Source organism: Scomber scombrus, chromosome 16 (assembly GCF_963691925.1).
Source record: "Scomber scombrus chromosome 16, fScoSco1.1, whole genome shotgun sequence".
Lineage (NCBI taxonomy): Eukaryota > Metazoa > Chordata > Actinopteri > Scombriformes > Scombridae > Scomber > Scomber scombrus.
The window spans coordinates 14,232,922-14,245,856 of NC_084985.1; the positions used below are offsets into that span (position 1 = coordinate 14,232,922).

Sequence of the window (12,935 nt, forward strand, 5' to 3'; positions counted from 1 at the left end):
TGTTCTCATTTAATTCAATAATTAACTATTTTAAAAATGCATCCTTGACCCCCAATCCTTAAAAAAAACTTCCACATTACCATAATGAGTTATTTTATTCAACCATGGAGCTATTGACATTTAACACATTGTGATGCTTGTTGTGGAATAAAATCTCTTAAATCTGATGGAAATAATTAAATGAGTCTAACCATGAACTTGCATAATAACTTAACCTGCCTCTATGCTTCAGATGATCTATTGCATTTTCTTGGCACGTGCGCATGTTAACTGTCTTTAAAATTGAAACCATACTGGCCCACACTACCTCCTTTTGTCACAGTATTTATTTCAGAGTGTGAGTGGAGGTTACAAAGTCGGATAATTAAATCTGAATGATGTTATGTAAACCAGTTTCAGGGCACAGTGAAGAGTGCAGTGTATGTATGTGTACCCTTATTATGATTGTATTTTTAGCCCTGCTTTGCATTTTGTGCTGTAATGAATACGAAGTATGCAACTAGCTTTTTTTTATTTATTTATTTTTTTACATTTTACATGGATGTGTGATTTATCTGAAATTATCTAATTTGAGATAATGTAGGTAAAAACAGCTCTACAAGCTCCCACAAAAGCTAAATCCGAGCAATAATAGATAACTTTAAATGTGTTTAGATGTGTGATATTTTTCTACTCTCCATGTATGTGGTCACTCCAGGTCACTCTGCAGAAAGTTGCCAGGGCAGCGAGACTGGTGCAGATGATGTAAGCACGTGGTCAGGGGAGACGGATGCTGACGAGGGCCTGGAGGTGTCCCAGCAGCTGATGGACAGCCTGCTGCAAGGGGCAGGGACACAGTTAGAGAACGAGGAATATCTGATGGGCATCAGCAGACGACTCCAGACGGCTTTGGAGAAGATGTTGATGGCTATCACCGACACCACCAACAAGGTACAAACTGAATGCGACTGGTTAAGTGATCAGTGTTGTTGGCTCCCATTCACAGCTCACTTCATTTTCTTGTCGTCCTGTATAAGACATTCTACTGACATTAAACCTGAAGAAGTCAACTATTTTGTTTGATGAAACTACAACTTTGTTTTTGTAACAAATCAATCAAATAAATAAATAAATAATTATTAGTCAAATAAATGTAAGTCAAATGAAACGAATGAATGAAGAAAAATAAAATATAAATTCAGTTAAATGAGACTAGGCACGAGTTACATACATGTTATATATTTATGTATACACACTGCAAACATACACTTACATATTAACAAAAATAAAAGAAATAAAGGAGGCCTCAGAAGGATTTTTCATGACCAGTCCTGTGTGTTTGTGCCTAAAAGTAACCAATAAATAGAAAGCCCTAGTGACACATTTAGGCTTTGTCAAAACATTGAAATACCCACACTCAACACTGTCCACCCTCTCTGCGGGTTTCTACGCCTGTTCATGGAGACATAATAGAAATGAGACTGCAGAATGTGGCCAGCAACAAAGTTGGTTTGTCTAGAATTCACACACAAAAGAGCTGCCTCATTCCCAGCGGTTGCCTATAGATACGAGCTGTATTTACACAGAGCTTTTGTGTCGCCGGCCAGCCTATCATAGTCCAGTGGGATAGCAGAACTCCTCCTCCACCTTCCCTTAGGCGAACCGTGTAGTGCGTCCACTGTGCCCAGTGTCAGCCCGCAGAGACAGGGCTAGTTTTAACTAGGCCATTGAATGTGTTACTGTAACTGACTGTACAGCACATCCTCCCATTGGCTGAAATTCATGCGTTATTCACGCTGAGATGGGTTTTATCTTGGCAATCTAAAAATAGCTTTAAAGAATTATCAAGCCAGGCATCAGTGTTGTTTTTCAGCATCTATCTACAACACTGGGTGTGTGTTGGTTGAATGTTATCTTTTCTTAGAGCTAATTTTACCACACTTTGTTACAATATACCCACTCTCTGCCTATTTCTTTGGCATCCTAAACTCTCTTCATGCTATTTATTTTGCATTGTGTAATAGAGAATAATCAAACTAACTGATTTTCCGTCTTTATTGTTGTTATTATTATGACATACTGTGGCTCTAAAGAGTATTTACTATACCACAATGTCACAAAGTCAGGAAATTCTGATTTGCTCTAGTAACAGAGGGTTGCTTAGAGCTGAAATTATTTACCCATTTATGGATTCCTTCAAATTATAACAAATTGTAAAAGATAAGCAAAAATGCTAGAAAATGAATTGGCTCCAGCTCTTAAAATTTCAATATTTGCTGGTTTTCTTAGTCCTTTATAAAGGTAAATGGGATATCTTTGGGTTTTGGACTGGCATATCAAGCAATTTAAAGATGTGAAGTGGGCTGTAGGAAATTGTGTGTAGGTATCTTTTTTTTTCCTTTACTATTTTCTTACATTTTATAGAACAAACAAATAATAGATAATAGCTTTTACAAGCAAATTACATGTTACATTGTTTACATCTCTTCGAAGTACACACTATTAGTAGCACAATAAAGTTGTAATCAACAAAGTCTCTAATGGTTTGTTCAGTGATTTTCAGTGCTATTGATCTAGTGTACATTAGTCTTGTCAGTAAGCCTTGCTGGATCATCATGTCTTGCCTGTGAAGCAGCGTTGTGAACAGAGATTGATGTAACAAGCAGGTCAGGAATGTAAAGTGTCTTTGTTTAATTACTGCTGTAAATAATTTGCCTGTAGGAAGGTGTTTGCTCACTCAACTGGCTTTAGCAGCCGGTGAGACGCCCTCAATGAGACGTGGAAATTGTTCATGTGCAGAAGGTATGACAGTTGACATGCCAAACAGAGACAGTGGGTGGGACTGAGAGGCAGCGTGTCAGAACACCTTAATTGTTTCTATCTGCGGCTACATAGGGTGTGATTCCAGTTCGACAACTTTTTGAGAGTAGAGTGTGCGTTGTCTGTGGGTTATTTGAGTGCGTGTGATCTACTTGCAAATCTACCTGGCCCTCTGGCCCTAAGAATTGAAGCCACACCTGCTTCCCTCCCACTTGTGCTGAACAGTATCCTGCTATGTACGATCAATGAAGGAAGTGGAGGAAAAGCCTCTCTTTTGAGTGGTGAAAACTGCGCTGGAAATCTGGGATTACATTTTTTTCTTATAGCACAAGGGTAGAAAAAGGCAAAGTGAGTGTAGCAGAGTGACAGTAGCCTGCCTGAGGTAAGTAAACCTCGCATGACAGGAGAGAGATCCAGCCAGAGTGAGGAATATTTTAGTACGAGCGAGAGGGCATGCGTGGAGAGGGAATGACAGCAATCCTAGAAGGAAGTACAAATGAAAGAGTGAGCAACTTTAAAACCGACTGTCATTTCACCCTCGCCTGGCTGTCGTTTGGACTAAACAATTAAAAGGGGCCCCTGGGAGGCTTCCCTGCAGGTCGTTGTTGCTACGGCGGCATAGTATTGTTAATGAATCTCCAGAGAGAGAGAGAGAGAGAGAAAGAGAGAGAGAGGGAGACCAAGCCGGAGCAGATGCGGGGGTGTGAGCTTCACCGAGAGGCATGATATGGTTTCGCTCTGAAAAAAGAAGGTCAGTAAGAACACACAGAGAGGGCTGGAGATCTTTCAAGAGGGCAAGAGGAGGAGAAATGCTTGCCTTTGTGTTTATACACCTCCCGCGGTCATGTTCAGGAATTCCCTTTAAGCTGCTGGACACAGAAGTGACTTCCCCCGACTGCTGATGATGACATGTTCAAGACTTTTCTTCTTGCCTGCCATAAATATTGTCGCAGTTTCCGGATTATTTTACATCTCAATATTTACCTGGAACTTGTACTACCTCAGCTAGGCAGCACGTGATTGAGATGACGTGAACGTCTCAGTCTCCAAATGCTGTTTACACTTCTTGTGTGTGCTGCAAACACATAGAAACTGTTGCTTGGAGCTATTCCACAACGTTGCTCACTTGCTTCAATCCCCACTGGACTTTATTCTCATTTGCGGTCGAACAGCAGGCTCATCTCAGCCTGACCGATCATGGCGAACAGAAAACCCTTTTGACGACTCCAGAAAAGGCGCTCCAACATAACAAAACAAGGTCGGAAGTTGCCCCTTCATACATCCATCCTTTACCATGGATTCCTACCGCTCTTACTGGAACTCAATCATGCAGAACTCCACGTGGATGGAAGGGGAGGATCAGGATGTGTACGAGGTAGAATCTCGCGTTCCCCTTCCCCGACCTTTTCCACTCTCCAGCACCTTGAATGAGAAAAATTCTGTGGTGGTCCACACTCAGATCTCACATGTCAATCACAGGACTAACGGTCACCTTCTTAAAGTCATCTCTAAAATCTCCCTACCCACCCCTCCCTATACAGTAAGTTCACACCTGGTAACCCACAGTTGTGTTGTGATGTCATGTTTTTAAATTATACATCGAGAATGTGCTGTTGATTAATATTTTATTGATGCATTATCTCGCAGCTTGTTTTATGCATCTCAGGTCCATAAATGCAATGTTAAGTAAGTTAAATGTAATTCCACGTAGGCACACAGAAGATCTTCTGTGTTGTGTTTGAGGCAGTAGGTGAAAGATTATATGACTTCTATATGGCAGGGTCATATTGCCACTTCCTGTTTCCCATCATGTTACAAAAAGACCTTTGCTCAGGGAGATATGGAAATCTATGGAGTCACTGTATAATGAATGGGAGCAGGCTGTGGGGATGTATTATGCTGATTTCATCGCTGTCGTGCCAGGAAAACCTGTCTTCTGTCACCTTACCAAACAGTCCTAATACAAACATGACACCATTACCTCAGTATATTTTGGATGTACCTGTGCATCATTTTTTATTAAATGGTCATGTACCAGTTTACCTATATTGGAGTTTGTCTTAAAACATTGTAAATTATGCATAGAGCACATGAACACTGTTGTCAAACCATTAATAGTTTTGATATATCCTGTAAGGTGACAACAAAGTACGTTTCCTAGTAAGTTACATTTATTAATTATTGTAATTTAGTTTAGGATAATTTAATTCACATAATGTCTCATTTATTGTCCCTACTGCAAATCATTTAAGTAAATCAAACTTGACTAAAACCCTTCTTATACAGTGTAATAAATCTGACAATATTTGTTTTCTAAATTGGGCTGATGGATATGGGTGAAATCAATATCATGTTAAGAATATTATCCACTATCAATAAATATCACAATATGGCAGATGAATCGGCACCTTTCGCATTATAAGCAGTTTTTCCTGCCAGGAATCAGTATGTTACACTCATAAAGTTGTGAAGTTTGAGGGGCAGATTGTAAAAATGAATAATCCAAACTTAGGCAGCACCGGCACATGAATCCTGACTTTTACTGCTTTGTATGGGCCAAGCTCTTAATGATAGGTCTTAAATACTCACTTCCTTAAAACCCCACACCTTTAATTTGTAACCTAAACTTTCTTTTGACAACTCAAAGTCTTAGTCCCAAGGCGAGATAACCCTGATGTCATCATCAGCCACAAATTACATAAAATGTCTTTCATAAGTTGAGTTGTACTTCTCATGTTGAAAAAACAGATCTTTATTTATAAATTGTCGGATTGCCCCTTTAGGCCGATTCTAATCAATCATAATGTGTGTACTTCTGAGATAATTTAACACACTGTATTTTTCCCCTCTCAGCTCGAACATGCCCGGATGACCCACACTGAGCTGATGCGGGAGTCCTTCCGCCACAATCAGGAGATGACTGAGCTGCTGCAGAAGCAGGAGGAGCTGCAGGAGAGGTTGTCTGAGGAGGCAAGGGCACGCGAGCAGCTGGCTCTGGAACTCCACCGAGCTGAGGGTGAGATTTTCTCACTTTGTCTGTTTAATATGAAAACAATTTTTTTGCATTAGTCATTTTTTACACATGAAAATCACAAAATAAATGAACAAGTTTCTCTGACATGTACCCTATTTTGATTAAAATGTTTTTTATGTGAGCTTGAAAGTCTGCAATATACCGGCATCCACTGATTTAAGGTCTTCTGAAAGATATTTCCTTCATCATAGCCTCTTTATACATTTCTCTGATAAAGAGTCTGCATGTCAGAATGATTACAGAAAACACTGCATTAGGGAGCTGAAGTGGGAAAGCATGTCTGCATTTATTTGGGGAGGGGGATGTTACAGGGAGTCAGCTGGGATCAGCTGTTTGAAAGGGAGAGGAAAGGGGTGTGAGACCATCTGTGGTAAGAAATTGACAAATGGCATTTTGTGTCATTTTTGTGGCATCTGATTGCATATGTGTCAACAATGAGGTTGGGAGGTATTTCTGAGATTTGAAAGAAAATAAATCTTGATGTGAGTTGAAAGGTAGTGAGAAGTTTTGCCTTCTTAAGAGCAGTTTAAGCGCTGTGACAGTTCTTGTTTCTGGCAGCTAACTGACATCCCATAACTGTCAGAGACAGCTGGTCCACGTGGGTCAACTGTTCCAGGCACACACACACACACACACACACACACACACACACACACACACACACACACACACACACACACACACACACACACACACACACACACACACACACACACACACACACACACACACACACAAACACCAAAAGCAGTCGACTCTCCTTTTTAGGTCCCTCACTCAATTTATCAAGTGACCGTGAACTGACTGTGATCAAGAACCACAGTCAGTTTGTTCTCTCTGGCTCTTTGGATGCACTGAACAATGGTGAGTTTATAGCCATCTCTGACCTTTTATATTGACTTTAGCTTGAGTAGCCTCCTGTTGCGATGTTTGTTTTCTGTAATCCTATTGATGCTCTAATGCAAGGATAATATGTGTTGTCGTGAAAAGCTTTATGGTTATATAGGATAAACAATTAAAGAGGTAGATCATATGGCAAGCTGCAGAAAGAAAAATGAAAAGCATTATTAAGAATAAATGCTACAACACACATTGTGGAGCAGCTGTGCTGAGGCGAAACTAATTCACATGTAATATCTGGTCAGATGGTATGTTTCTCCATTGACTATGAGGGAGTGTTTGAAGTCTGTGGCCTTTTCAAACTGGTTTTGAATTAACCTAAGAGACAGGCTCAACGTTGAAAAAGATCCTCTTCAGTGACTGGAAGAAAGTAATAGATGTCAGTGAAAACACTTAACAGGATGAGGAGTGCGCTTTTGTTATATTTGGAGAGCAAGGCAGGGAGGAGCAAAACTAAGACAGATAGCTAAAATGACATGATGATGTGTTGTCATTTTGTATCCAACAGTAAATATAATGGTGAGCATTGTGTAAATGGTTAACAGTGGTTTCTTTAATCAGGAATCATGTGCTTCTGATCGCTGTGTATCATGGAGAGATCCCTCCTTAGGCAAACTTTACCCACGGCTTTAGTTCTTGCTCACATGTGTGAAATGAGATTGACAGGACAGGTGACATTTACCTTCTGCCTCTTTCTTAGTTGTCAATAATGCTCATTGAATCCATACAAGCCACAGAGAGAAAATATACCTTACCTTACCGTACAATTAGTCTCATTTTTGCCTTACATGAATAAACAGTTTCTGAACAGTCTCTGACCTCTATTAGTGTGTGCATACCTCCTTTCTGTTGTATCTATGAGCTGAATGCCATCCTGGTGCATAATGCTTGCTGACCTGTGACAGAGCCGTACAGTAGTTATAGAGCATTTCATTGTGTTTTCGGCTCAGTCTTAGTCGTACTTCATGTCAAGCAAAATGGGTCAGACATGCTCACTTGCGTTCATCTCTGCATTTGTATGCATGTTTGTCTGCATCACCATATGTTTTTGTGTTGTTGGTAATCTTGGATTTTGTATCCCGCTGTTAAGTGTTCATTCATCTGGATGGCTGCTCTGTGTGTGTGTGTGTGTGTGTGTGTGTGTGTGTGTGTGTGTGTGTGTGTGTGTGTGTGTGTGTGTGTGTGTGTGTGTGTGTGTGTGTGTGTGTGTGTGTGTGTGTGTGTGTGTGTGTGTGTGTGTGTGTGTGTGTGTGACTGAAGTGAGGCAGTAGCATAACAGAGAAATTTGATGAAAGGGAAATGCTAAATTGCTCAATATAAATGTGTGTGAGTTTCTTTCTAACCATCCTTCTTTCATGTATCCCACATTCAGGTCTGATTGACGGCTACACTGGCGAACGGGCAGCACTAGAGGAGCAGTTGCGTCAGAAGGAAGAGCTCCAGCTGAGCCTAGAGCAAGAGCTGCAGGTGAGGCATTCCAGCTTCAGTGAAGATGAAAAATAATTACCTTTCTTTTGAGATAGCACATGACTCAACAAAGTTAAAAGTGGATTCTTGGATTTTGGCCTCTGGCTCAGCACAGCACTGACTCATATAGTTGTATGTGCAGTAACGCCAGTTCAAATTCAATCATATCTGCCAGACGAGCCAGAAATACAGGTAAATGTAAGAGCAAATGTGAGAAATTGGGCGGCTGTGGAGTCCAAATAATATAATTCACCCAGATAAACTTATGACACAGGATGAATATCTCTTAAAAATACTTTGAGCTGCTAGCTGGAAGCTCACCCTCCAGTACAAGAACAGCTGAACTGCAATTGTCTTTAAAATAAACTATACGTTAAGATATGAACAGTATGTAAAATACTTTAAGAAATACTCAATATTCTTTATGTGCCTTTAAGATGTAAATCATTACATACTGAGAGACTCTGATCCTTTACAAATATTGTCTTGGCCATGTCAACCCAACTTATTCTGCTTTCTAAATATAAATAAAAAAATAAAGTTGCAGATAAGCTGAAAGTCATTTTCTCTGCAGGTTACAGGTAGCCGGCTGCACGAGTTGGAGCAGGAGAGGCTTCAGATGCAGGAGGAGCGTGAGCTGCTGTCAAGGCAACAGGACGCCATGAGGGAGCATGCTGGGCCCCGTGAGCTTCGTACGTATCCCAGAATTCCCTTAACGGAGAAGGAAAATAATAGGCTTGATTTCAAAAAAAGAACCTACTCATAGGCAGTTATCATCATTGTAGTTGAAAGGGAAATATTAGGACATGAATTAAATTAACATGGTCTAAACTTTGTTGCATCCCAGCAATAAACTAGTATATCAGGAAGCAAAAATACAAAATATCACCTGTGACTGAAAGTTTTATGTTCTATTTTGTATCAAGGTTCAGGTTTAACAAGACAGTTTGTTCAGTATAGCTGCATCAAAAGTTAAATTCAAACATAAATTGTTCTTGAATTACAGGAGACAGCATGATTCAGTGTGTCAGCTACATGTCATACAGTAGTTGTTATCATTGTTTTCAGCTTCTGTTTTAAAGTATTGTACTGTAGACAGTATATTAACAGTAAACAATTCCTAGATTCCTGCATTTATATTGTTTTCAGGAACAAGTAAAGCTTTTCTTTAAAGATCCACAGACCACGTGGCAGCATTATTTGTGACAGGAATAAAGACCAAAGGTCAAAAAGTCAATACAATCTTTATTTTTGCTGAGTGAAATCAATCAGCTTCTCTACATTTTTTAAGCACTTGCTACTGGTAGTTGTGCCACAAATCATAAATGTTCAGGTATTAATAGAAATGCACCTGGAACATCGAGTTTGATACCTGTATCTGTTGATTTTGCACTATAACCCCTTTATTATCAAAAAGGTATCCCCTCAGTACATTATCTGATAAGAAAAGGTAAGTATTCTATATGTAACGGTATACATCTAAAAGGGGCTATTTCAGAAACTTCTCCCTTTCACAACATTTGCTTCTCCATCTCCATCCTTTGGCGACACAGCCTTAACCTACTACTGTGAAACAGACAGAAAAGCACTGCCGTCTTATCTCCACCCTTCTCTGACTTTTCTAAAAGTTTTCCTGTTCTTGACAAAAAAAAAATGAGCATGTTAAATTCTTTTTGCTTTCTTATTCTCCTGTAGGCCTAGTTGAAGCTGCAATGGTTGCAGCACCTGAAGCAGGTGTGTCCACTTTGAGCATGGCTCAGTTATATCTATGTTTCTTTAATTGTCCTAGCTGAGTGACAGTATATCTCTCTCTAACCCTAATCCAGTAACTCACCAACAAAGCTTGGATCTTGCTTGCTATTGGCTCACAAACTCACTCAGTTCAATCACTAACCTTCGCTTCAGCATTTCATTTTGATTGATTTTGTCCTGGTTTGTCATTTTAATGTCTTTGAATCAGTGTTAGCCCTCATTTTAGCATGATGAAATGGAAGTAATCTTCAGGCATTTATCCAAAGTCATTATTTCCTAATTGTCAATCATCTACACTCTGAATTGAAGTGTCTTTTTCTTTTTAAGGTTATACTGTATATTGAGAGAATTTCTTTTAATGAGTGAGATGATTGGCTGTTCAGGAATTCCCGCTCCCCCTGCCTGTAAATGCTTATTGGGCATGGATATTGCAATGTCTGGACTGTCCACCTGTCTCATCTGTCATTCGCACTCTCACACCCTGTTACTTTTGCACTAATCCTGCGGGGGGTTGATCCTGGGTGAACTGGTGTGGGTTGTTCACTGGTGGCAACAGAAGGGCAAAGAGGCATCATGTTGGGGGATCACGTTCGGTAACGGGGTATTATTTTGGAAAGCGGAATGAGATGATGGAAGAGTCTGAGGTTAGCCATATTTTCAGATGGAGCAGAGTTGTGACCACATTGTAAAAGATTTTAGTTTTTAGTTGTTTTTTTTTACACCACATATTTATAATGTTTACCAACAAGGCAAAATCTAATCTCATCACAAGGCTCATAAACCTCAGACTTTTCAGTAACTTCATCTCAGCATGCTATTCATCACTAAAATTAAATCTGAATGATTAAATAACTTTAATTTCCAGGCAGCAGCACCTAAACTTCTCCTACTTCCTCCATCGTGTTGTCTAGACCTGCTGGAGGAGACGGAGAAACTGATGAAAGAGAAGGTGGAGGTCCAGCGTCAGGCGGAGAAGGAGAACGCCGACCTCCTGAAGCAGGTGAAACTGCTGGAGGCGGAGCTGGAGGAGCAGGTCAACAGGGTGATCGAGCTGGAGCACGCTCAGAGGACGGAGAACGGAGACCTCCAGCAGCAGATTCAAGCTCTGGAGAAACAGCTGGATAAGAACAGGAGGTTCCTTGATGTAAGTGGCACAACAGGTCAAAAAATTATTTCTGGTATAAAGTTGAGTTTTATTCAGTATTCAAAATGCACAGTTTATAAGATCAAATACAAAGCTGTTCTTTCCAGTCTTCTTTGAAAACCCTTCTGCAAAGTTTCCTTTTTTCCAAGAGGCACATGCTGCTAATTGTGCCTTATTAGTTTTGGACATGGCTACAGCAGCATGCAACCTCAAGGAAACAACTCTAAAGCTCATTACAATTTGTGTCTTGAAAGATGTGTAATGATGATGAGTGTTTCTTGTTATTAGCAACACTTTTATCTTCGATCATTTTCCATCAAGGTTGAAAGAAGAAAGGTGTTGGTTTACATTTTTTCAAACCATAGAACTGACTTGAATATTGACTTACTGTTAACTTGAAATAAGAATTAGGTTAACACTACTGAGATGTGCAGGCTCAAGCTAGTCCAACTACTCTAAAAGCCAATTTAATAATTTTTGTCTTTTTTTTCCTTTTTTGGCTCATGGTCTAATGAGTTGTGTTCCCATTATCATAATTGGGCCACTTGGCCAGGAGTTGGCATTGTTTCGATGTGGTTTGAATGCAGATTCTTTCTGCTCTGGTTTGTTGACGTCAGTTACACTCAAATATAAAATGACCACATTTGTACACAACACAACAATTTTTCTAATTACGTAATGTGTCTTATTCTTTACTGTATCATCAGACATCTGTAGTTTGCTTTAGTCATATATTTTTCTGTAGTTTGCATAAAAAAATTTAAATCCAGATATCTATTTATGTATGTTCATTAGCTTTATATATCTTCATTCTGTCTTTGTTTTGGCATCCAGGAACAAGCTGTGGACCGAGAACACGAGAGGGATTTCTTCCAGCAGGAGATCCAGAAACTGGAGGAGCAGCTGAAGAATCCACAGAAGTTTCAGGCTGTCTCTGAGCAAAAAAACAAAGAGGTAACAAGAGAAAGCTCTGTTGTTTAGCTAGAGGACCAGGATGTAATAGAGATGCTTATTTTCTGAGCACGACACTGCTTTGGCCACAAACACTGAGCTTAAAGTCACACAGCTGAACAATAGATCTGGTAGAATTACAGTGCTGCCTCGAAAATTATACCAAAGTTGTTTTAGTGGGAGTGTTATGCAGGCTAAAGAGTGAGAGTGGGATTAGTGTTTGTCCTGCTGAATGGTTGGTTTTACTCCACAATGAACAAATACACAATGGAGTAAAATTATAAAGCGATGGTGACTCTCCCTGAACATCTTAGAGATAATGGTGATAATGGGTTACATAATAGCAGGAATGGGAATGAAAGGATTGCAGTGGAAGTTAAAAGAACAGCATCTGAGGACTCACTACCCTCAGGATCACAGGCAGAAAGATCATTGGTCAGATATGTCAGAACAACTTTGACAGGTTGGGAAAATTGAAGATTTGAGTGGGAAAGAAAGTCAAAAATTCTCCCATAGAGGAAATCAGGCAAAACATACAGGAAGAGAAAAGATCATCCTTATTGAATTTTCACATCCATGCACAACAACGTCACTGACAGGCAACAATGTTCTTTTCTACAGCCTGTAAAATAACAGAGCATTTTGTCAATTACATTTTCTCAACTTTTTCAAATGGCAAAATGTTGTTTCACTGCTTTCAGTTCCACAATGAATGATGCTTATTTGCTTCGGCTGCGCTGTGAATGCTGTTTGGTTATTTAGGTAATGTCTTTTTTATCAAGTCACCGTGTATAATTTTGAGCAACCCTGTTTCAAGGTGCTGCTGCATGTTTGAAGTGCTACTGTCCTCAAACTAATCAATTTGTAGAGCCTTGCCCTGTTTATTGT

The 12,935-nt window shown here is 39.8% G+C and overlaps 1 protein-coding gene across 2 annotated transcripts in view; it reads left to right on the forward strand.

Moving 5' to 3' along the window:
* Positions 1-12,935, forward strand: part of akap9 (A kinase (PRKA) anchor protein 9) — a 62,188-nt gene that overhangs the window by 32,218 nt on the left and 17,035 nt on the right. For both annotated transcript variants that reach the window (XM_062435641.1, XM_062435642.1), the window contains exons 21-27: positions 698-930; positions 5,653-5,815; positions 8,106-8,200; positions 8,775-8,892; positions 9,896-9,934; positions 10,864-11,096; positions 11,931-12,050. In XM_062435641.1, coding sequence (XP_062291625.1) covers positions 698-930; positions 5,653-5,815; positions 8,106-8,200; positions 8,775-8,892; positions 9,896-9,934; positions 10,864-11,096; positions 11,931-12,050 — 1,001 coding nt within the window. The remainder of the gene's footprint in view (positions 1-697; positions 931-5,652; positions 5,816-8,105; positions 8,201-8,774; positions 8,893-9,895; positions 9,935-10,863; positions 11,097-11,930; positions 12,051-12,935) is intronic.